At 37.5% G+C, this 26,855-nt stretch overlaps 1 protein-coding gene across 1 annotated transcript in view; it reads right to left on the bottom strand.

Annotated features, from left to right (window-relative positions):
• Positions 1 to 26,855, bottom strand: part of FAF1 (Fas associated factor 1) — a 152,780-nt gene that overhangs the window by 98,362 nt on the left and 27,563 nt on the right. Inside the window, exons 3-7 of the mRNA XM_041421439.1 lie at positions 20,967 to 21,013; positions 17,749 to 17,957; positions 14,584 to 14,675; positions 14,145 to 14,233; positions 5,806 to 5,911 (exon numbers count right to left, since the gene is read on the bottom strand). Coding sequence (XP_041277373.1) covers positions 5,806 to 5,911; positions 14,145 to 14,233; positions 14,584 to 14,675; positions 17,749 to 17,957; positions 20,967 to 21,013 — 543 coding nt within the window. The remainder of the gene's footprint in view (positions 1 to 5,805; positions 5,912 to 14,144; positions 14,234 to 14,583; positions 14,676 to 17,748; positions 17,958 to 20,966; positions 21,014 to 26,855) is intronic.

Raw genomic sequence — 26,855 nt, 5'->3', positions numbered from 1 at the left:
TCAGGACCATCTGGTCAAAAGCAAAACAAGCTGCTGATTTTGCCTTTGAATAGAATGAAGCAAGTGTGAATTAGTCTCTTCAATTAGCACTATTACAACCTGTCAAGTGCATATTGTAAAACAGGATTATTACAGTATTGGTCACCAGTGCAATTATTTACTCTCTGCCTTTTCTTGCATATAAAAATGTCCATGTTTACTAGTTTTTAATAACTGAAGATCGTTTCTTTAATGATATGCACGTCCAAACCCACCAAAATCAAATTACAGGTTATGAAACATATTCTGTCAGGAATATATTAGGTTTCATAATTAAGTGAGAAGTAGTGCCCTTTCTTTATCTCTTATTGCTGTTTCTGTTGCAGAAAAAGAAAAGTAAGTTATATATATTTTTCAATGGGATATCTTTGAAACAGATCTCTTCAGTCAGGTATTAAGATATTTTAAGTGCCTAATAAAGCTATCACTGTTGAACAGGTACCTAAAAGGTACTTCCTCTTTATTTCCCAAGGAACTTCATCTAATTCCCAACACATGACCACTTACAAAAAGTTTCTCAGTATTTCTTTCAGGTTCTAAAATACATTTTACCCTCGGAATGTGCTGGTGTTCTACAATAAAACGCAAAAAACAAATCGAGAAGTTGATTCAGCTTTTTAAAAATAGATTTTTCTCTCCTTGCTGAAAAAGTCAAAGCCTGGCTTGCAGGCACGTCCTCATTTACCACTGCAGAACACTGAGGCTATCACAATGATGTTTAAATTATGTATAATGCTGTCACAACTTGCTATAAATTGAGTATAATTTTAAGATGACAGATTTCTTTAAAAAGCAAACTAAATGTTCACATTTCACAAAAACATACAGCTCTCTAGTACAATGAGTAGAGCAATGTATTTTAATAGCTTCTCTGATACTAGGAGTATTTGAACAATAGAACATTTGTGCACTTCCTATTAAATCCAAAAAGTGCTAGTTACTGATTTTTACTACAACAGTAGTTTTCAACAATTTTAAAGCAAGTACAAAATGTCAAAACACAAAACAACTGTTTCTGAAATTATTAATATATTTACCATATTTGAGTACGTCTATTTCTGGTAAATGTGTTTTATTGTAATTATTTAACTACAGCATTAAAAACAGTAACATTATTTATACATGTATTTCATGTCTCCATGCCAGTGTCTGAGGTTCACTTTGAATGATCTCACTCAGCAACAACTGTCTTGAAATTATTTTGTTCAGACACCAAAAAACAGATCTGAAAAAGCCACAAGACCTTCAGCCAGATTATTTTTCTGCCTGCTGCAGGTAATTTCTTAGCTTACCTATATTTATATATTACATTTATCTAGGCCTTTTAAATGAGGCTTCTGCCTGCATGTTCATCATGGTGATTTTGCATCTTGTTTAACATTCATCCACTCAAGAAAAAAGTTTAAAGAAATTCATCACAAAGGATTTGATTAGGGTCTGTCAACACAGAATTTACAGTTTATCTCAGCCCAGGCAGTTGTGTGCACAAATAGTTCCTCCTCCTACCTGGAGGGCTATTGGATACATTGCTTTCCATATTCCACCTTAGCCAGTGAGTCTGTGGGGAACAGAGAACAAATATATTACCTAGCACAGGTGACAGGGATGCTGAGCAGGCAGCCCCTGCTTAAGTTATTGGCTAAAGGAACAGAATAAAAAGCAGAGGCAGCTATGCAGAGGCAGCCAGTATTTAAAAACCCATCTTCTCTGCCTTGTTTGCACAGATTTTATGTTTTACCAAGAATTCTAGTGCCCAGTACTTGCTTTACATAGTGTTCTCAACTGGAATTTCCACAAGTGACAAAATAAGATCACCAATCTGTGAGGGGACTGAGGGCTCTGCATATTTAACTCCTCCACCCTTTAGCAGACACAGCTTGTGTACACGGGATACTTTTGCAATCCTGCACGCAGGAATCAGAAAAAGGCTTCAAAATCCATATCAAGAGTAAAATAGACAAATGTAAAGTCCTTGTTTTTAATGGAGTAATCAAGTTTGTTAAAAATGTTTGATTTTTTTTCTGTGTCACTAATTAAAACAAAAAGTGTAGAGCACATTATTGTGACAAGAACTCAAGCCCATTAAGTTTTTCACAAATTAGTTTGTCTGCTCCAGGATCAGAACACAAACTTGCTTTTAACACACTTTTAAATATTCCCCTTTCAGAAGAAGGCTTTCCTTCATTTCTGTAAAATAATAAAACTACAAGATGCAAAAATGAAAAATAGTAGAAATGATAATTTCTAAATGAGAACAAGTAGGTAAGTATAATTAGAAAATAAGTTATCTTTAATGTGGCAATGCCTTGTAATAATTTACCACAGAGCTTCTCAAACCTGAAGTTAAAAAAATCTTTCCAATTTCAAGCAGCCTCTATAAATTATTGTAGCAGAATAAAGAACAAGTCTTCAGACAGAAAAGTCCTTTTAGTCTTGTATTAGGAGTTCAGTTTGTCAAATTGTCTTTATATAACCATGTAATACACTGGAAATGTATTCATTAACAGTCTCCTAAGTGGCACAAAACCTACCAATTTCCAATTTAAAATGCAGATGATGGAAAAAAGTAACCATGATATTTCCCAGAACAGTACCTGCCCAGAATTAATTTAATACTGCAATTTTACAAGAACAAACGGATGTCAGAAACCTGTGACACAGATTAACTCCCAATTTAGACCATCGTGTTATTATTAACTTTCCAAGTTAACTACTCCCCTGCCCAACTCAAAAAAAAAAAATTAAATCGAATATACAGAATTTTTTATCAGTTCCATTTATTTTTTATTTCATTTCCAAAGATTCTATGGAAGTTCATGATCACAAAACAATATAACTCAATGTAACTTATACTTTTAAGATGAGAAAACAAATCTTAATACATAAAGTGTTAGCTGTTTTGATAAAGAATGTTAAAAAATAAAACAAAGGCGTTTTCAAGTACTTTCCAAAATCCAACCATTAAAGTAATATGCAATCAATTTTGGAAGCAGACATGAGCACTACGGCATTAGGCTTCTCTCAGATAATTTTTTGTCACATGGTTTCCCCATTAAACACCATGATTTCTTTGGGAAAACAATTAATCCAAATATCACTTACTATTGGAGTGTACCCAACAATTTACTATTAAACATGCACTATCCTAAGCAATAAAAAAAGAGAACTGCAGCAATAGTAGTTTAGGAAAGCACAGTTGGGAGCTCACTGGATTTTGCATTTTATGCACTGCAAAACATTTCTGCCTTCTGAAAGGGTGGCGGGGTTGAGTTTTTGGTGTGAGTTTGGGGGGTTTTTGAGACCCTTGGAAAAAATATCTATTCCTTAAAATTCACAGTACTAATAACAACAACACACTGCATCAGTAGCCCTTGAGAGATAGTTGCACCCAACTGTGGCAAGAAGTAGAACATTTCTAGAATCTTAAATATTTCTTTTAATAATTGATGTAGTCATTTTGAATCTTTCTGCATAGGATATGGTGTGTGAGTAGATTGCATTAACACTGCTTAAACATTTCAACTTGTCAGTATGGCCAAGTCGATTTCTGAAATATTTGCTGTATTTTCCCATCGAAACAGTAATAAAGGTAGAATAAATATATGCCACTGCTTTATAATCACTGAACATTAATGAATATTTTATGTCTTTTTAAATCTCCCTGTTTAATTTAAAAGGGTGAAATTAAGTCTCCTCCCTGCAATATGCCAATTATCTGTAAATCAAACAATAACTTGGCCATTATAGTCCTTTTTGTTAATATACCAGAAGCTAATTTGAAAACACTGAGCGGCATTTTTAGGTAATAATTGAATAGTCCTTCCTGCCCTCTTGTGGTTGGCAACTGCATCACTGAGCTTCTCCACCGTTACAAAAATACACCAGGAGGAAAGTAAACTATTAATTTGTTAAAGTGTGAACAAGAGAATGAAGAGAAAAAAAATCTAACAGTCCCTGGAGAGGACAGAGACAAAGGAGACAAAGAATGATACCACTGATTCCTCCAAACCACAATGACTGCCTAGATTTGTTACAATGATTACTCTAAAAGAAAAAAAAAAATTAAATTAAGAAGCCATTAGGGAGTTAACATTCAAAACAGTGCCTGTTTTCTATAATTAGACAAATGTTCAGCAACCCCTTTTACCTCAGCGAAATCCGCAGGGATTTCAGGAGCCTTTGCACAGACAGACACGTTCACCTGTTCAGCATCAGCTGCACAATGAGGGCCAGAGAGCTCTGGCTATTTTAGCCCCTTCACAATTTTATACACTCTATTGGGTGTGACACTCAGATACAAGAAAGGCAAAGAAAGGATTTCTGCTCATGCTGGTTACGTGGTGATAGGGTTTTTATTTTGGTTGTTTAAAGGGAAAATCATAATGAACTTTTAAATTATGTTGATTTCATAATGATGACCGTGACAACAACCTGCCATTGCCAGCAAACACGAAAACTTCAGTGCATGGAAAGGCAGCCTAGATCCCCCTGGCACAGCCTTCTGGTTCCTTTAAGCCAGGTAAGACCCACCAGCAAAGAAGAAAATGATATAGTATTGATAAAAACTAAACAGACAATATATATGTATGTGTTTTCTTTTAGAATCTCACCATTTTAAAATTAAAACCACATATTTGGAAGATTTATTTCCATAAATGTTCAAATTCTTTATAAGTCTAGAAAGTCAAAGCTCGGCCCCTCAAAAGTCAAACTGATTCAAGTATGTTTATTTGTATTACCACAAAAAGCAAAACTGAACTTACTATAGTAGATCTAAACACAAGAAATAGAAAACAGGCTTTCACATGAGGGAACGATCAGAATTTAGATCTTAAGAATAACAGGATTCAATATGAAAACACTAATCATTTTTTATTGTTGTATGAGATACTACTCCCATAGCTAATATTACAGAACTTAGATTAATTCTGTCTACCATGTCAGCATGCGACATGAAAAACTTCAATAAAATCTGTTCAACCCTAAAAGACTGAGAGAAGTGTCAAACCAATAATAGCAAACATACATTTAATTTGAAAAGCAAACATTTAATCTTAATATTTTGTAATGTGAATTCCGAAGATTCACATTTCTAGGTTGTTTGTCAAGTTTCCAGAAGGCAGTGGGTTATATGGAAAATAACATCCACAACATCTGGCATTAGATATACCATGGAGCACTAGACAACAACCTTTGGGCTTGGAAAGGAGTTTTAAAAATATGCAAGGGACTGCTTATTCTGAATTCAGAGAGTTCAGAGTCACATCAGAGATATTTGTTCCTTTAGGACTTAATTCTGCTGAAGTTCTCTCCAATATCACCCCTTGCTGGCCGTTCCACAGAACGGCAGCAACGTCCATTACACACAAAACCATTTGGCTACCAGGCCAGTAAGAATTACAGCACCCTGACAGCAAGCAGCACAGTGGCTGAGGTGCCTACAAAATGGAGATGGCGCTGGTTAAAAGCAGGGAAGACAGAGAGAGCTTCAAGGGGTTTCAAGTAAAATGAAATTTGAATAACTCAATGGAAGTGTTTGTGTATTTTGCTACTACAATACAAAAAGAAACATCCTTCGGTATCATTTAATAGAACACAATTTTCTAACTGAATTCTTTAATCAAATCTTGATGATCCAGTTGATTAAAATAAAAAAGACTAATAAAATACAGGAATATCCATCAAGCCTACGTAAACCTGCTTTAAGAGAGCTGGCATTAGCTATAATGAGCTACATTTATTCTTCAGCTGTGAAACAGCACTCACCTCCTGAATGGTACTGCTTCCTGAGAAGTTGAGGTTGTACTCCCGCTGGACTTCTCGATGGGTGACAATCAGCATGAAGTTCTGATTTAATGACTCCTGCAGGGCCCTGAAATGGTTGAAAGAAAAACAGGAAAATCAGGGATAAGCATGTTATAGCTTGTTTTACAGTTAGATGCAGAAACCCCAGGGTACCCTAAACTCTGCATGGACAAGTCCAGGCACAACATTATCATCTCTCTTTTCACTCTTAAATGCAAGGAAGCATGCTGAGAATGACCAAAGGCCATTCCTGAACTCCTTCCTTAATAAGGTGACTGCAGCCTTTAAAGCTCATCTAATGTTAAGTATTTTCAAAATGGAGAGAGTCCCATTATCTTCACAAACCTCGGGTGTATTTAGCACTCCTAATGCCATTAATAATAGGCTTGTCAGCATATTGATGGCCAGACCAAATATCAAGCTATGATGCACATCAAGAACTGATGGTAAATAGAACAAGGCAAAGCATGCTCTTGCTTCTCAAGGGTTACCTGAAGCAGAAACCAAATGGAAATTCTTCTGCTTAGATTCATTTAAAGCACACAAACCCAGCTAATTAGAACTGGAAAAGTAACCACAGCAAAATCTCTCATGTGGGTATTGAACATTTAGAAAATTTCATTCTGCTCACATTGTTTTAAATGGACACTCAGAAGTTTTTATTTAAAAAATTCAGAGAGGGTTTTAATAAAAATAAAAACATAAATAAAAATGAAATTAACAAAAATCTTAAGATACAGTTTAAACAGGCCAACCATATCTTTATGTTGTTACAAACTTGTGCTTTTTTTCTGATTTTTCTGGTAGTAAGATATCTGGATATTAAAAAGGTATCCTGATTGCTTAATTAGGTACAAAATTATGCAGCTCTCCACTTTTCAAAGCAGAAGGCAGGACTACTGCTAGAGACATTACAATTATGGCTGTGTGCAATCTCACACATGCTACAAAACTGCAGCAACACTGTACCACACCTTGGGTTTCTAAACAATATTTATGCAGACTTGACTTGTTCAGTAGCATATGAAATTTAATGAGGCCTATTCAATTCTTTTTTTTTCTTATCACACACACTTAAAAGAATGACAGACTGTTTTTCCTTCACATCTTCACTATTCTGTGACACTTCAACAAGCCATTCCTCTTAGCACTAAAGGACAAATTCTGCACGCAGATCAGCACAGCTGTATCCTATGATACAAGAAGACAAGAAAGACTCCTCCATCATTTGAGACCTGATTTGTTAGTTTTAACTCCTTCTGGAATTACTGATCTGCCGTTTTGCTGCTCAGGTCGGAAGGAACTCACAGAATACTCAGTGGATGGTTTAGCAAGAGATACACAGTTTGCTTGAATATCTTAGGGAAATTTACCTCACAGAAATATCTTCACTGGGAAACCTTATTTGGCTCCATCCACATCTCAATAATCACATACTACAAAACAAAATCATGAAGTGCTATTTCTTGTCTTTTACGGGTTTTCAACATGGAAAATAAATATAACTCATTGCCAATGCTAAGTATGATCATGTGAATGAGAGACACTACAAATATAACTGGAATCATTGATGTGGAACATGTAGTTTTCTGTACTTTCACAAGATTTTCAACAAAAGGCCTAACAATTCTTTAAATACCTAACAGTCCCTCTAAAGAGGGGAAAAAATAAAAAGAGGAGTCCTGAAAAGTTTTATGCCTATTTTCAAAGGTAATTCTAATTTGATTGTTAGTAAGTTTTGTATCCTCATAACCATATTTTCAGTAGCAACTAAAATATCCTGCTGTGCTTTTTCAGATTCTGATTTTTTATTTCTTTTCAGCAAATACTGGAGGCAAATGACATATTTAATTGCTCTGAAAACATTAATTACCGCATATGTGAATGGCTCTGGATTCCATACAGACTCACACAAGGTTCTGTTAAAGCTAATTTTGACTCTATCTGAAAATCTGTAGATGCTAACTGATAACATGACTCATGTTTTCATTCAGTAATTGATGTAAACATAGAATAAACAGGCCAATCTGATCAAACCCTCAGTCTCTCCAGTTATGCATGATCCACACACTTCAGTACAACTCAAAATACAGCTTGCTAATAAAAAGCATCCACTCATAGGAAAAGTTTTCCACTTGTGAGAGCAGGAAGTATTTTGGAAAGGAAAAAATACTCTTCAAACAAATTTAAATTAAGTGCCTAAAAATTAAAAGCTTTAATTTTTGAACTAACAATTTTGACACCTCTACTTTTGGGATTTCTAAGCAACACAAGCTGAATGCTGCTAACAAGCAAATTCTCAGTACATATTCATTGACAAACAGAGTGAAAAAAGAGGCTGAAAATTAAGCTGGCTAAAAAAAAAAAAGAAAAAAAGAGGAAAAACTGGGTTTGAAAGTGTTAGCAAACACAGTGCATAGTTAATTGTTCACCTTTTCTTTAGAAAAATAACAAACTGAGGAACATTACTTCTGCTTACACAGAAATGCACCGGTCAACTGCTCCAGTCCTTGGAGCTCCTACATCAAAACCTCACATGGTCTGACAGCTGTAAAGCTTGGACAGTGTCCACGAGAAAGTCACAGGGAGGAGGAATTGCTGGCACACCTTCTGGGTCACTGATGCCAGCACTGGTGCCCACCCTCCTGTGTGGGATGGGGCTGATGTGAACACACAGCCAGAGATGTCTTTCCCTCCCATAATCATTTCCTCCAGCAAAGGGGGATGCTGATTAATCCAAATTACTTGGACCAAAATACATCTTGCCCAAAAATTGTATTACAGCCATTAAGGTAATGATAAATTTTACAAGGTGAAAGTATTTAAAGGAAACTTCTCACTGGCAGTAAGATGAAGCTTATTCCTATCTCTCTTTAGGTCCACATAAGTGTATCGAGAAGATTGACTTTGAATACAAAGCACATCTCTAAAATTTTGGCCTCAGTGTTTACAGCTGTTTAATTTTCCTACAAATGTTATAGTTCACTACAATTTTCCATATAAAATAGCTATATTAAAAGGGGAAAAAAATCAGGGTCAAAATGTAGGTCCCATTAAAGACAACACAGATTTTTTTCCCTTCTTTTTCTTTGTTGCCAGAAGTGCTAAGAGAATACAATTAATCTGAGAATTAATTAGTGGGAAAAGAAAACTAAATTCTGGAAAGAGACTAAAGTAGGCCACTCTTACTAGAACATTTTTCCCCTACTGCAAACCCCAGCTTTCAAAAGCATTTGCTGATAGGTGATATACACCATTACAACCTTTTCACCTCAGCTGAATGATTCTGCACTCGCTGTGCAGCACAAGAGGCAAGGGAATCTGTATTTTTGGGTACCAATCCTCCAACTGAGGTACCCTACCTACACCCAAAAAAGAAGTCCAAGAACAGACAAAAGAAAACAGATCAGAGCACAGTCATTGCTCCGACCATGGCATTAATGCTCTGATTTTTTATATGATACTTTGCTATTCGACAGCATTTTTTCTTTGAAATGTTAGCAATATTTTCGAATTTGACACCAAAAGTAAATCCTTAAAAAATTATATGTAAATGTTCCTTGCTCCTTTCATTCCAGTTTTTATGAAATACACTCAGTATTTCCCACTAGGCAATATCTTCCTCAGTCACACAGATTTCCCCAAAACCTCTGATTTTTATATAAACAGGTATGACACAAGGTAATTAACATTTCCATTTTAAACTTACAGATTTATATAAGCTCATGTCAACAGAAGTCCAAATTTACTGTAATTACAGATTATTTACATTAAAACAAAATAAGAAATCAGTATGTAAATGTAATGTTTGTTGTAGCTAATGCAGCAGGAGGTGGTAGATTAGGTTCAAACAGCAATCAGTTAGCAAATCTGGCTAACATGTAAATGAGCAGAAGCCCTTTTGTTTACATTCTATTGCATTTTAAACTTCAGGATTTTTAAACTGTCTCGTGAACAGATGGGAAAATAAAACATTAATCTTACCATTCTTATGGAAGCTTTCAAAGTAACTAAAGCAAGGCACTGCTCCTGTCCAGCTAAACAGACAGGACTAATAATTGGAGTTGCAGGTTACATCGTTCTTAATTAACACTCTGCTACAGTTGATAACGTACAGCAAGACACCACATCACCACCACTGCTCTGCAATCATCTAAAGCAGAGGCATTCAGCAATATATGCACCTATTGCTGAAAAAAGGGATCTGTGGGTTTTTTCATTTTCCACACAGATGATTACACTTGTTAAACAAGTTACAATCACTTAGTAAAATTGCATTATTTCCAATCATCTCCATGGTATGCACCTGGGGTTTTAATGCTTTTCAACTTTCCAGTGATTCATCAAGTATAATAAAGTATCTTTGCTAAATAGCTGAAAGTCAAAGAAAGTATAAAAGACATTATATCCATCATAACGACAACAGCAACAAAAAACATCTCCCAGAACACACAGGATAGAAAGGAGAGACGATCTGGATGACCCAGCTCCATGGCCAGATTCCCATGCTCATACTCTTCATGCTTCCCTCTTGCATTCTCCTAAACCTATTTCCTCAACTGAGTTGTCAGCCTTCAAGAAGCATCCAAGGCAACAAAGGGAAGGAATTGCTGAGGAAGGGATTAATCTAATCTGACAAAGCTGGTGCAAGGGATCTATCCCATGGACATTGAATGGTGGACATTCTTTGGCATCTTTCCTTTCAGGATTGCTTTCCAAGGGAAATCATGCTCTTCTCCACCCACCTGGTAACTTCTGCTCCACCTGGTAACTTTTGAGCGTAGTCACTGGTTTTAAGGAGGTCTCATAGTGTTAGAAAGGTCTCAAATACCAGGTGTAAATCAACAGCCAGGAGGAGGAAGGGGACCCAAATTACCACCCACCTCAGTAAAAGGCTGCATTAAAAGTGCAGTATTTTATACTCATCCAGGTGATCCCTGGCCAGTGATCTCAAAACTACCCACAGGACATGATTTCTTCTTTCCTTTGATACCTGACTGTGAGCTGGAGAACAAACGCAGGGCAGACTGGTACTCTGTGCAGGGGGAAAAATATTACACAGGTGCTACAAAATACACAACTGGAGGCAGTATCAGAGGTAGGTGAGATGATGGGAAGCATGGAGGAGGAAGGCTGATTTACTGCAGCTGCTGGGATGAGGCAGGAATTCATTAGAAATCGGACTTCAGTATGTCCACAGCTCACAGAACACATGGTTATTGTTCTGGATATCGTGCATGGACAAGTATGGCTTTGCCAGCTGAAATTGTGGTAGCAGGGTGGGACAATACAGGTGGTATTTGACATTTAAATTTAATCTTTCCACCTCAATTTACTAGCATGCAGTAGTAATTCACTGGGTTTCTATTACCTATAAAAGCTTTAGGTAGGCCACTGATGAACAAAGATACCCCAGGAGATTTTTGTTTATTTAAAAGGCAGGATCACTTTGCCATTACATTTACATGCCAGTTTTCAGTCAGTTCTGGGTTAAGCCCACTCAGTCTGTCACAATAAACTTCAATGCCTTCATACCAATATGTTGGAATAGGATGTTTCAGACAGTGTTCTGCCTCACTATAAAGAACAGACAAAAACCGGAGCTTACAGAGCTGAGGCCAGACTGTTCCTTTTAAGAAGGGCATATAGATAAAATATCACATACTGGAATCTCAGGCTTTTCAAATATCACTTTCTGGAGATATTCAAATCACGACTATTTATCTCTAGTTCAAAACAGAAGGCATTTGAAGAAAACAACAGATGAACTCCCAGAGCAAGAGGCAAAGTTCCTCAACATCCATTAATAATAGACGTGAGCATGACGCTTTTAAAAATTGTGGGTAACAAACTAATCTGAATAATAACTGACCTAACAGTAGGCAGTAAACAGTGTAACTGGGTTTGGTACATTGCTTCAATTAGATGTGTTTTGATCTGCATTGATGCTTTAATTGGAGGCAAGCCTCCCCTTTCATCTAGAATTTATGACTTCAGGAAGATGATCTAGCCTTCAAATTATCCGTGTTTAAATAGCCACTAATTAGGCACCATTTGCTGTCCCAAAGCTACCAACTTTTATCTTAAAAATATCCAGAACTAATCTCCACTATGAAACAAATATAAACTATAAAAGGTAACAACTACTTTGATTTTACTATCAAGTGAAGTTCTTTAGAACCATTAATCCTATAAAAAAGGCTAAGAACTGTTTTTAAACAGTTTGTTGTTATATACTTTACTGCAGTTGCAATAAACAACTCCCTTCAGACTCCAGTTTTCTCTCCAGATTTATAACATTCAAACTACAATATACAGCAATACCTAGCCAGAAAATTTTGAAATTGGAAATGAAACAATTAGCAGCTGTAGTGTCTTTTCACTGTTCTTCAAATAGCTGCTAAGGTACAATGCTTATTGTCCTCACACACAAATACAGCTCCTGTTCGCACATACAGTTCTTGTACACCACTCTCTGTTCCAGTGCCACTCTTCCCTCTCTTAATGCTCCTTTTCTTATCATTATTGTTTTTATAACTCATATCAGCATTCTTAATTCTTCCACAGACTACATGTTAATGTGCACAAGTACCTTTTAGTAATATACAAAGTCCTTTCAGTCCTTAGGAAGGCAGCTACAAATTTCTACTGACTCCCCAAGAATTCCTCTCACCAGTAATAGAACTGCACTTGCAGAATGTTCTCCTATCACCTACAAGGGCAGAAAGCCAACTCCCTCTTCGGACAAGCTGAAATCCATGCATTTTGCCCAATTCCAAAGGCATCCGAGCTGCATCCCGGTCCGGAGCAGCTCCTTTGGCAGCTCAATTCCCGCGCACCCTCTAGCGGCTACCGAGGAAAATTCCCATTTTCCTGGGAAACAGCACATACAGTGCAACCTTTGGGAAAGGGAAGGACACGGAAAAAAACCAAACGAATTGCTAACGACTTTAAAAGAGTATTTTCCATATAACGTCGCTCTATTTTCAACAATTCGCAATATTCCCTGCCAGCAGAAAGAGACCTGGGGGTGCTGCTGGGCAGGGGCCGAACACGAGCACGGCCAGTGGCACCTGGATTTGAGCAGGAACATCAGCAGAAAGAGACCTGGGGGTGCTGCTGGGCAGGGGCCGAACACGAGCGCGGCGTGGCCAGGGGGCTCAAATCACCTGGATTTGAGCAGGAACACGCAGGACCAGGGCAGTGACTGTCCCCCTGTGCTGCCGAGGCCACAGCTCGGGTGCTGTGTCCAGCTCTGGGCCCCTCAGCTCTGGAAGGACATGGAGGGGCTGGAGCAGGGCCGGAGATGGGAACGGAGCTGGGGAAGCGCCTGGAGGGAAGGCCCTGAGGTGACCAAGGGAGCCCGGGCTGCTCCTGGAGAAACCTTTCTTCAGCTCAGGGGGAACCTTCTCACTCTCCAAACGCCCCAGAATGAGGAGTCTGTCTCCACTGCCATGTCTCAAGTGGAAGGATGAGAGGAAATGGCATTAAATTGCACCACAGCAAATTCAGATTAGGTATTAGAAAAACATCTTTCCCTGAAAGAGTGGTTAAGCACTGGATTAAGTTGCCCATGGATGTGGTGGAGTCAGGAAGTTTTCAAGAGATGTCTGGATGTGGCACCTGGGATATGTTTCAGGGGTGATTATGGTGGGTTGAACTAAATAATCTTGAAGGTCTCATCCAGCTTTGATGATTCTGTGATATATGAACACTCACTGCTTACTTCTTGAGTGTTCAAATCAGTAATAAAATATATCCTTCTCAACTCAAGGAAATAAATTATAATTCATTATTAATGAATAATTAATTTGTTTATATTAATTAATTATTCAGCCCATCTACATACATTTAAAAAGTACAAGATAAAATAATTCTGAACAGACAGGAATGATTTATACAGATTTATAAGATACATTAAATGGACCAACATAAAGCAGCAACTTATGCAAGGCCAGCTCTCATGACCACAGGGACCAGATTTCTGTTAAATTAAAGTCATCACATCTGTGAGATGCAAAATTCTGTATGTGCCTAAGAGGCTCATGTACCCCACCAGAGTTTTAAAAACCCCAACAAGCTTCCTTTCATCCCAACAGTCACTAGTGCAGTGAAAACACTTCGTATTTACTGACTGCAGATTCCTAAAAATACACGTGGCTTCAGTTAAAAAACCCAAAAAAACCAAACAAACAAACAAACAAAAAAAAACCAACCAAACAAACAAAAAAAACAACCAAACAAAAAAAATCCCCCAAAACAAAAACCATACAAATAGAATTTATGGCCAAAAGACTTACCCAGAATGACTTGAAGAAGGCGGAGGCAGGTCAGGTGTTAGAACATAAAGACTATTATTTTTTGGCAAGTGTAGACTTTTTAAAACAGTCTGAAGGGAGAAAAATCATTATAAATACAAAACATTCACCAATTATGATTTTTTTTTAATCATAGGCATGTATTTATAATATCAGCAAATATTTTGTTTCAAGATACAATTTCTGTTACTTCAGAACATCATTTTTGTAGGTGGGCCACATTATATACAAACCAAACAAACTGATTTGTCCTGATTTTATTTTGCAATGTTTTAGATTAAGAGTTCTTTGTGTGCCACCCAAGACATCTGACACTTTTTTGAATTGTTTGAAACTAACAATTCTTGCATTGTAATCCCCACCCACAGATGCTCAGTTTGAAACTGAGTTCAGTTAACTGAAAACACAGTTGAAAACTTACACTATCATCTACATCTCCAGTCTTCCACCCTTTTAACAGCATTTTAGATGCAGGAATCTGAAGTTCATTTTCTAGAATATGTTTGATATCTCCTAGAGAGAAAAACAAAGAATATATATAAAATATACACATCTACTGCTTTATTTCAAACAGCAGTGAGTTGTACTTAATAAACAAGAGCAAGGAAAAATTTACTAAGAGAAGGATTTTCAGTCTAGTTACCCTTGTAACATACCCTTCAAACAGTAAAGGACAAATGAAGCTTAAAAAAAAAATCACAAAGCATGAATGATTGGAGAATCACACAAGGATTTGATGATTTGTACATATATATTGGTAATTCTGTATTCCATATTTATTAGACACAGATAGCTGTGTGCTATCTGGAACACCAGACTTAAAGAGGGTGCATATTTCTGATACCAAATTTGATTAGCATTAGTCCAGACATAAGGAACTGGAATGTTCATACAACTGACTGCTCTGACAGCTTTTTCAATATTTTACACGTTTTGATTCTCTTCTGCCCCTGTAGTTATTACAGTCATAAAGTAACTCAGGCTGGAAGGTACCTCTGGAGTTCATGTGACCCAAGCCTAACTCAAAAGTCTAATTAAACCAGTTTAGTCAATGACTTGTCCAGCTGGCTCTTGAACATGTCAGGATGGAAGTCTGACAACGTTTCTGCCCAACCAGTTTCAGTACTTCACCACCCTCACAACAAAAGAAAAAATCTTTTCTTTAATGTGAATTTTGATGTGTCTATTGCCTCCCATTCTCATGCACCTCCAAGACAAGTCTGGCTCCATCTTCTCCACATCCTCCAGCAGGCAGCTGCAGACAGAGGTCAGGTCTGCACCTTCCCCTTTCCTCCCCAGGCTGGAAAAATCCTCTTCTCTGTGTCTCTCCTCCTGTTAGCCCAGAGCTCCAGAACCCTGACCAGACTTACTGAAGGATGCCATCATCTTTCTTCTAGTGAGCACCTCAAAACACCACACAGTGCCTCAGATGCAGTCTGGCTAGTGCTGAATAGAGGGAAATAATGATTTCCTGGGATCCACCAGCTACAGTCTCACCAGCAAAGCCTGAGACATGGCAGGTCTTCTTCACTGCAAGAGTTCATTGCTGAAGCACCCAAGATCCCTTTTATTAAATTGTTTTCTAGCCCATCAGCCTTCAGCCAGGTAGCAGGTGGGGAAAACATGGAGTTATCCTATGCCAGACACAGGACTTCAACTTTATTTTCTTGGAACTTCAGGAGGCTTCTATCAGCCTATTTCTCCAGGCTGTCCAGGACCCACTAAACAGCAGCCCTGCCCTCCAGAATATCAGCCACTTCTCTGAGCATGTTAAGATTTATTTTGATCAGTTTTTTATCCAGTTCTCATCCTAACATTGTAACTAGAAAAATACAACAGCTGAGTACATCAAAGCCTTACTAAAGCCACAGTGACATTCTCTCCCCTTGTCAACTGAGCCAGTCATCAAATTGTAAAAGGCAAATAATGCTGACTGATCAGGTACAATTTGCCTTTAGTAAATCCATGCTGGGTGTTCCAAATCCCATTCTTTTCTCTCCCATGGTCAAAAAGTGCTTCCAGAAAGATTTACTCCATAATCTTCTCACAGACCAAGCTCCAAGCAATCACCACTGAACACACATTCACATTTGCCTTAGCCTCTCTCCTCCTGCTGATGTACTTACATAAACCCTTCTAACCCCCCAGTGGTTTCACCTTCAGCTGAGCTTTGGCCTTCCTAGCTCCAAACCTGCACACCTCTGTGCTCCTGCTGGACAGCCCACCACTACTTTCCAGCTCTGGCTACTTTGTTTTTGAATTTAGCTCAGCCAGAAATGCTTTTTTCTTCTGTGCTGGCCCTCTGCCATGCTTGCTCCTCTTGCACATTGGAAGGAACTGTTCCTGTGCTTTGAAGAGATTGTCTTGAAGATCAACCAGCTCTCTTGGGCCCCTGTGCCTTCCTGGGCAGCCTCTCATGGGCAAGCAGATCCCCATAAAAGCAAAATCTACTCTTTCCTCAATTCCACAGCTGAAGTTCTAAAATTTGCCTTGCTCACTTCTCCCAGGACTTTAAACACAAGGCTGCCTTCCATCTTTATATCCCAAAATATAGAAATTCTACACGAACTGCCTTCTGCCCTACAGCTTTCAGGTAAAAACCAATAAGAAAAGAAAAATCAAAACAGCACAGCTGAAAAAATCTGATCTGGTCAGTTTTTGATGCCTCATTTCCATGGATGTAACTCAGCACAAAGGAAAACAGAAAACACCCATGGATAATTCAAACCGAGCACCGCTAGGTGGCGCCACCCAACACCAAATCCATTGCCGAAAGGACAAGCGAGGATCAAAAGTTTCAATTTCCAAATTTCACCCCAGACAAAAGGCTGCAGCACAGAAAATTGCTTTCATCAACTATTCCTTCACGTAGCTCCTTATTTGGATCTGTATAAGCTCTTCACTAAAAGTAAAAAAATTAAAATACTTTTCTTCCTTAGCAGAAGTAAATTAACTCCCAGTTTGGTGAAGGTAAAAAATAACATGCTCTGAAACACTAGCATAATTCTAACATACTGCTTCAAATTGCATCATTTTTAGGGTAAAGACAATAAAACTGATAGAATTAATCTTAATTTGAATGAAAGAGTCAAATAAAAATTGAACTAAGAAGAATGCAATGATGTTCCTCACATCAGGAAGAATTCCTCTAATCTTGTCACTAATCCTGTGCAGAAAGAGATGCCATACAGATTCAAAGAGGAAATGCCAAGATCATCCACTTATTAATAGCTTGCATCTACACTAATCCTATCCCAAATTACATTTTCATGCCTCAACTTAATCATTAATCTTCATTTTGTTTCTGAAGCAAGTTCATAAGGAAACTAGATTTCAAAATAAATATTTGATAGATCACTAACCTTTACAATGGATTAGTGAAATTTTGCTTTTTTAAAGCTGCAAAGAGATTTGAAAATGGTTAGTAGTTGTGGAGGCTGCATTTTTGGGGGGATCTTTTTTTTCTTTTTGAGAGGTTTTGCTCTGCTTTGCTTTAGGACTTGGATTTTTGGGGTTGAATCTTTTTAGTTTGTCCTTTTAACAGTTTCACAGCAGCAGCTTTCATTTCATTTTTACAAATCCTTACCAACTGTAGAGCTGTCTTCAAGTACTACATCCACATTTCTGTCTCTGTACTCAACCCTGAAGTCAAGCATTCGAGGTTGTCTTTCCACTATTTGTCTAGATGGCACTACATGGCGAAATGCTGAGGAGGAGGAAGGAGCTGAGGAAGCTGCAGCAGAGTGACTGCTGGGGCCGTACGCTGGTCCGTGCAAAGTCTCTACACCGTACTCACTGAAAGACAGCAAACAAGATGATTTCACCAGAACAGCTTGGCATGTCTAGACAGAAGTTAGGAAAGCAAAATGACAGTATTATTCACTTACTACAGTCCAGCACATACCTCTCGAATTATTGCTGCTGTATCTGAAAAAAATGCTTATTAAAAATGAAGAAATAACTTCTGTATTAGCAATTTTAACTTTTCAGGGCTCAGGAGCACTATAGGAGATCAGATCACATACCTCTCGAATTATTGCTGCTGTATCTGAAAAAAATGCTTATTAAAAATGAAAAAATAACTTTTTCATTAGCAATTTTAACCTTTCAGGGCTCAGGAGCATTGATCTGATAAACAAAACATTTAAAATCCACTGTGTAATTAATACCAGAAGTATCTTGAGGAGAAGGATTGTTTCCTGTTCCAGGAGTATTGTGGCCATATAAAAATTGGCACCATGGCAACGACCAGCAGTTTCTACATCACTGGGCTAGTATCCAGTGGAAAAGAGAATAAGAAATACAGCTCAAAATTCTGCACCCAGATAGGTATTTTCTCACACCAAATTAGTGAAAAACCAGACAGATATGAAAATAGATACATGTTTAAGGTAAATAAATTAAGATAATGAAGCATGTGTTTAAGAAGAAAACACCTGTAATGCAATGCTGAATTCTGGCTTGCTTTCAAGTTCAAAATCCTGAATCCTGCAAGGCTCCTGGAGATTCATATAAGGATATCTCCATACCTGACTCTAAGGATACCCACAGCAGAACAGGTCAGAATAAACCGGAATACTCTCACTACCCAGAAGAACTCCATCTTCCTCAGTGAGCCTCTCCACAGGAAACATGTAACTGGGATTGGAAACAAGTGTAACGAAACATGACATTTCAGGAATATCACGCCAGGCAAAAAAAACAAAAAAAAAAAACAAAAAACAAACAAACAAAAAACCTATGATGTACAGAAATCAAATTTGGAAGGCAAGAAACTTCATCAGGTAAGCCTGGGGTGTTGCCTTTTAGATGTTCTTACCAGGAAGATGCTGGGCAGTTACAGAATCTCATGGTGGATTTCAGAAATGCTGCAACATAACTTGTCTCACTTCCATTCTTTATCAGAACTTATTTCAAAAATTCCTTCTGTTCTCAAAGATACCATGAGATTCTCAGTGGAAATGCTTCACAGAGCAAGTCAAGTCTGTCATCTAGAGGAGGTCTGAACTTTAAAAAGTGCAAATGTGGATGGCATGCATGTCACAAAAGTGCAACAGTACTCAGCTACTCCCATCATTGTGCCTCTCACATTTGAAACAGAAAAACATGTTATGCTTGTAAAACAAGGGGCTCCTTCACTTCTCACATCAGCATGCTCAGAAGGATGAATGCCCAACTACAAAGACCCACACTCTCAGACCTATGGCTCAAAAGTCAAAGGCCCACGTCAGAGCTCTAAGGAGTACAGGAAACAGTCTAAGTTCAGTATTTTAAAAACTATACATACCAAGTGATACATTATTTGCTTCAACATGGTGGGCAAGTATGAATTAAGTACAATTGTAAAAGTAACAATTCTGTTAGTAGACCCAAGAAGCAATGGATATCCCAGTTCTCAGGATTGGATTACAAAAAGCAACTGAACTACACAACAGTGTAGTTTTTTCTCTTCAATAAATTAACTTGCTTCAAGTCCAGTTGCATTAATTCTATTTGATTCCACCACAAAAGGCATCCTACATGTCTGACTAGCAACCTCTAATAGAATATAAACAGCCCCACATCAGTAAAATAAGCCCTTTCTGGAAACCACTGGAAACCAGGTTTCTAAATCTTCTGAGCCTCCCTTTAAACCACTTCCACTGGAAGAAAACAAAACAAGACAAAAACAAAGTAACAAAAATACCCATTTGAAACACATTTGACAATCTAATAATTTCTAAAAATTAATAAATTAATCAAATGAATGAAAAAAATAAGTGGGCCAGGACCACCTTGTGATTGAAGACAGGCATTAACTACTCTAACTATTCCCCAGTTTCTTTTACCCAACCAAACATTCTGGGATTTTGGATAGAAATGCTTTGAGGTCACAACTTACATGCAGAAAGAGTGCTCCACACAACCAAGACTTGATCTCACATGAACTAAACAGGCCTTACAGCAAATATATATTTAGTAACTTTCTGATAGACTTGATCTCACATGAACTAAACAGCAAATATATATTTAGTAACTTTACTGGGCAAATAGTTTTATCCTCAATCAAGAACTGACTCTGTTGAATTAGTAAGTATTGACAGAGATGCCAAACACCACTTTACCTATATTATGTATCTTATTTCATCCTTGACATTTTTTAAATAGTACATTAAGTATTTTTCTGAACAAATATTTAAACACTGTTTTACTGTCTCTCTCAGGTAGCTTAATTCCTGTTCTGCTGTTTTCAATTGCCTCATCAGCACTCAGAAGATCAAATTTCAGTGAGTTCAAGATATGCAAGCAACAGTATGCAAGCCAAAATTTAATTCAGAAGCTGAAAGAAAATCAGTAAAACTACTTTTAGAAGGGAACAACCTTACTTTATCTATCACAGTTTCTGCTGCTTGTAATTCAATTTTACAAACAAAAAGAGGGAAAAAAAACCAAGTATAAATGGTTTTGGCCCAAAATAGCAAAGCATGGAATATCAATACCTTTATAAACGCATAAGGAACAAGAAACATTTAGCCAGAAGCATACCACCCAGTCTTTGTAAAGAGACAACCCTGCAAAGAATGACCTAACCACCAGTGAAAATAAAATAAAAGTTAACTATTTTGAACAGATGTTTGAGCTAGTCCTCTATCAGTATGGGAAAAACTGAATGTTAAATCAGCTTTGCCAGGAATAGAATTTGTGGCTCCAGAAACAGCTTTAAAAGGAGAATTATGTCATCTTTTTAGGATTCAGGAAGGAAAAAAAAGCAACTGTTACCCAGCATCATTCTCTTCATGTACTACTCCAGTCCCCTGTGCTTACCTTTGTAGAATGCCATTTTCTTGTGGTATAACACCATTTATAGCTGCCTGAAAAGAGAAAACAAATTTTGAGTCAAGCATGCAGAATGAAAATACATCAGAACTTTTATAATATGTTTTGAAGAGTGATTAGCTTGTTTCAAAACATGCCCTAAAATGCTCTCTATTTAGTGAATATTCTTGGTGAACGATATTATCATTATGGGATCTACATAAAATAAAAACCATACCCAAGTGAAAAACAAACATGAGCTGAAGCTCAGACTCCTGTTTGGTTATCCTGTGATGGATTTCCCAGGTGGAAAGCCTGGGAATAAACTTTGGTACTCACACAGGAGACACATCACTCCAAACACACACAGAAAACTGTGAACAGCCCAGGCAGCCTCAGAGCACATCCACAGAAAGTCTGATGCTCCCCAGGAGCACCAGCCATGGCCCAGCCCATAACCCTGCCCGGCTGCACACACCCTGTGTGCTGCCAGCCCCATGTGCTCACGAGCAGCTCCATCACACCTACACCTCTCACACAGACACCACCCAGCCTCCTCAGGCTGCCAGGGACCATCCCAAAAATTTAAACTATCCTCAGGGAGAAAAGGAAGTATTTTTTAAGCAGGGTTTATGCAGTTAAAATACCATTCCACACTGTCCAAATCATCAGAAGGTTTAACAGTAAGATTAAAGAGAGCTTGTAGCATCCCACTACTCTCAGTTTTCTACTGTGCCAGCAGCAACTCCTCCATTTTCGACCTTCACCACTTCTAAAATCCATCCTCATATGTCAGATACACCTGACCTGTTGGCCACAACACCTGGTGAATGAGTGCCTGGTCCCCAGTGAAGAAGGGAACACTGATCTCTAGCAGTTCAAAGATTCCCTGGTACTCCAGGAGGACAAAGTCATACCCTGTGACTGAACTACTGACAGCAATCATCTATCAACATCTTTTGTACAAACTGACATTAAAAAAATGTAGCTTAAGTAAGTGCTTAATAAACACAAAAATAGATGCAATCTAGATTTAAGTGCTATGGTTTCTTTTTCTCTGAATAGATAAACATGACTTTTTTACAATTTCCATTAATAGTTAAGGCTACATGAAATCAGAACATTTTATTGCTGAACTCAGCTAAATTACTGTGATACTGCAATAAGATTTATCCTGCATTTAGAAACAAATATTGCATTAATAATTATTTAAAAAGCAGAGAAGGAAAAGGTCAGAGGTACCCATAAGCTATAGCAACAACCCATGAGGCTGTATCAAATTACAGTGAAAACAAAGTTCCCTACCAGATCAGGTTTTAAATCAGTTTATTCACTGTGCATGGTAATAATCAGTGGTTTCTTTCTAACAACATGTCTCATTTATCATCATTGTGGTTTTTGCAGTTATACACAGCTCTTGATGGTGTTCATCTAATAAACCTCCAGGAAAGAGTAGGAGGTTTTGGTTTATTTGGGTTTTTCTGGATTGGCTTCTCGCTCCCATACTCTTCAAAAACATACATTTAATTTATGTCAATCAACAGAAAAAGTTGGTTGAGAGCAAAATTATCCTTTATTTTGCATCTGTTAAGATACAGAGAGCAAACACAGGTTTTGTATAACAGAACCTACACTAATAATGATCTGCTGGTGCAACAAAATTCTCGTTACTTGGGGGAAAGAGGGTGCTTCAGCTGTGAAGAAATACATCAATGTGGTATTTTCACACTTCTGTCAAAACTCTGTCTCAGAGGATTAAATCAGCTCAAACTTCTTCTGAGCCTAGTTTGAGGGGTTAAGTACAGTAGAGGCTTCAAGCTATTTTCTTTTAAACTGAATAACTCACTTGTTCATATATCCCCAGTTTTGTAAACTTGATGACATTTAAGGGGCACAGGAGTAAGAAAAAACAGCAGAAGCATTATGTGCTTTTTTGATGAAAAGACCTCTATTAACCACACTGTAAAACTGAAGAGTCCAGACACTGTTTGTTAAGCAAGATGGAAGACTAAAATAACGTAGACAGCAAATGGTAGCAGTGCACATGTACATACTGCATAAATATTAAATATCCATGTTCTAACAAGACAGCTATAAGTAGACCCTGCAAAGAAAAAAAGAAAAAGGAACAACCATCTGTTTTAGAATTTCATTGGGAGAAGGTTGTGACTATAAAAAAAATAAAAATTAAAACAAGAACACGTTACTAAGGCAAGATCTGCTCCAGGCTGTTCCTCCCCAGTGTCAGCCCCCTTTGAGAGGCTCACATCTCTATGGTTATGCAAACGTTTCAAGATATTACTTTTTTTTTTTTTTTTTGTCTCTCCAAACAGGGAACTTTGATCACCAAAAGCACCCTGTGTAGCTAATTTATAGTCATTTAAAATGTGTGCTACTCTCAAAACAATGTCAATAACCAGTGCTTTAGATCTATTTATGGGTTATTAATATAAAGAAACCATGTTTGGATCAGAAAGCTCTTTCAGCTCCCCATAACCTGCTGCTGAGAGTGATGCCAGGGAAGCAGCACCCTGTGCTTCTGCTGCTCTCAACTGCATATCCACGAGTGCCTCTGCTGGATCCAGGGTACCACAGCTTGCTAATGCTATCACTATTTAAACAGTGAAGTTCACCTTAAATGGAGAATTACAGGGGTAATTCAGAAGATTTTTCCCAAAGCCAAGAATCCTAGGTAAATCCATATACAAATTCTGCCATAACACTGTCCCCCATCCTGAAACAGAATAATTCCTCTTTTGATGACAACCTTCAAACAACTACCAGGCCCACAATTTATAATTTCATTAAATTTCATATAATTTAATACAATTTATAATTTCATATAATTTCATATAATTTCACTTGATAATTTCATTAAATTATCAAGTGAATGTAGCTCTTCTTGATTTATACATTTTGTTTAGGGGGATATCAATCATATAGCCAGGAATTGGAACAGCTTATTTAAAAATTCATTAAGTACTGCATAACCTGACCTAATTGGACCTGCTTTGGGCCAGAGTGACATCCAGAAAAAACTTCCAGTCTCAAGCACCTGTGACTCCACCATCCAACAGTACAGGTCATCTTGATAAACATATTGTGAATCCTGGGGGTTTCTTAAATGAAAAGGACATCAGGAATGTGACATAACACTAGACTGACAAGTGCCCATTACAAAGGTTCAAAGTGACAATATTTTTGGTGTGTTTTTTTCATCAGTACGCTTCCAGGTTACAGTATTAAAATATATTCAATCCAACTTTTCTGTTTCCCAAAAACATAGGGAGAAAGAAAGCAATAGGGTTAATGAATTGTTACCAAATTCGTTAAAAGTTTGGGCATCATAAAAAATCTGTGGCATTCTGAAATTACTTAGGTACCTGAAGAACACTGAGAAGCACACTGAAATTTAGAACTTTTCTTCAAGAGAATATTAACTTGACTAGTCAGTTCTGACTAATTGTGACTATCTTCTATGAGTACAAAACAGTGCTAGAAAGAAAACCAAGAATCGCCATTCCTTAATTAACTATTGTAACAACATCAATGACTTCCTTCAAAATACACCATTCTAGTGCTAACCATGGAAAAGGAATGAAGCACATCTTAGAGTGACTCTCATCCCAGGGTCCTGTGAATAATGTGGGGTTTTAGACAGCACAAATATTCAGCTCATAAGTTGTAAAGACTTCCTTCAAAATACACCATTCTAGTGCTAACCATGGAAAAGGAATGAAGCACATCTTAGAGTGACTCTCATCCCAGGGTCAATGTGGGGTTTTAGACAGCACAAACATTCAACTCGTAAGTTGTAAGTACTCTGTGGTTTTCACAAAGCTTGAAGATGGACTGGATTTACCAATCATATTATTTAAAAGCAGAAGTCTACATACACTGATTGAATATTCAAACGAGGCAAGGGGTTCCTTCCTCTTCACAAACTACAGATCGGAGGTAGTTTTTAAATTTCCAGTATTTGCAGAATTTAAAAGGGATATTTAGATGAATTAAGAGTTAAAGGCAGTCCCAGGCAAAAGAGCAGCTAAAGGCTTTTGCAATAGGTGAAGAGGGAGCTCTTCCTCAGTGGCCACCTCGTGTTCCTCCCCTCTCCTTCCCAACCTCCACAGCACATCATGGTTTTGGCTGACAGATACAGACCCCTGTATCTGTCCTTTGGAAGATCTCCTTTGGAAGCTCCACCCCAGTGAAGAGCAAGAGGTTTTACAAAGGACAAAGCAAGATCAGCTCTTCAAAACAGGGAACCAGAAAAGACATCCATAAGCAAAAGGAGAAAGCAAGCTGGAGCAGCACAGTGCTGGAAGAACAATCCTTTCAGAGGAGGAGGCTGGAGAGATGTAAATAACCTGCACACATGAGAGATGCACGAGTTTCACTGGGATAAATAACCACACCAGCTTAACACAACCAGCACAAGCTGCTCCCAGAGAATTCCAAAAGCCTTATTTAGGTTTGACTGCATTCAGCAGGTGAGACCACTTGAGTCTCCTTAGCAAAGCCCTTGCAGAGCTTTACATTTGTTTAGCTAAAAACTGAGGAGGTTTACACTGGACAAACGCAGTACACAAATGAGACCTCGAGACAGAGCAATAGGAACTGCCATGGCAGATGATCCAAAACCCAAAGATGTCCAACCAAATGGCAACAAGTGCTTCAGAAAGTCAGTTTACACTGAACAAACGCAGTACACAAATGAGACCTCGAGACAGAGCAATAGGAACTGCCATGGCAGATGATCCAAAATCCAAAGATGTCCAACCAAAATGGCATCAAGTGCTTCAGAAAGTCACAGGGAATTACAATGGAGTAACTTGCTCATGGGGCATTTTCTTCCAACCCTCTGATTTTCTGACAGATTTACATCATTATTAATTTTTTTGCATATTCAACTTAGGGCAATAGCCTCATAAACCACCTATTTAATTATTTCTATGAAACTCAGTAAAAGCTTTTTTGATGAGAGGATCCATTTATTATAGCTCTCAAAAATCTATATTCTCCCTTAGATGCTACAAACTCAGATTTTATTTTCAGTTTAACACATCTGACAAGCAAAAAAACCCCAAAGTTCTGCATTTTGTCTCTTTACTATTCATTTTGCCTCTCCTTCCTATTAACACACTTAATATCTTCTCAATATAAAAACAATTTCCCTCACATCACAAATGTAGAAAGTTAACCCCATGCTGTTTTCTACATTAACAGAAGCAAAGACAGGAAGAGGTGTTAGCCACTTGTATGACAGCATTTTAAATTATAACCAAAAAACCGGGCATTTTGTTGTTTCATACTCAGAACAAAGAAAAACTTGTTTTAATCTTTGACTCTTTCAGTATTTAATCTTAGATTTATTTTTCTGATTCTTTAAGTGAATACAATACCAAAACTTACATACAAAACCTCAGTACAGAGAGTGAGATGACACACAAGACAAACATACTGCGGTTTTGAGTTCTGCAGAATAAAAAAATTCTAGCTGTTATATTTTGGAAATATCAGCCTGTATTCATCTGTGCTTGAGGATCACTCAGGATTTACTGAGTTTAAAGAAGTGTAACAAAATGCACTAAAAAGCCCTCATTAAGAATTCATAATAATTTTTTTTTGTCTTTTATATTTTATTATATATTTCCACAGCAAAAAAGGGATCATTAATAACACTCTGTTTACAACTGTCAGTCCATTGCAAATCATTCTACTCCTAATTTGGGCTAAATGTGATATTCTCCCTGATACACAATACTCCTACTCTAATTTTCTGCTTTCACATGATAAACTTCTTATCCTAAAGATTTAAAATTTCATGTTCAAACAAAATAAATGAACAATAGAACTCCAAATGCTTTCTTGAGAGAAGGGGTTTTTTTAAACAAGAGA

The sequence above is a fragment of the Onychostruthus taczanowskii genome, unplaced genomic scaffold (genome assembly GCF_017590055.1).
Source record: "Onychostruthus taczanowskii isolate IOZ18803 unplaced genomic scaffold, ASM1759005v1 scaffold7, whole genome shotgun sequence".
NCBI classification, from domain to species: domain Eukaryota; kingdom Metazoa; phylum Chordata; class Aves; order Passeriformes; family Passeridae; genus Onychostruthus; species Onychostruthus taczanowskii.
The sequence above is the reverse complement of the archived record's forward strand: the minus strand, read 5'-3'. Positions and strand labels throughout refer to the sequence as shown.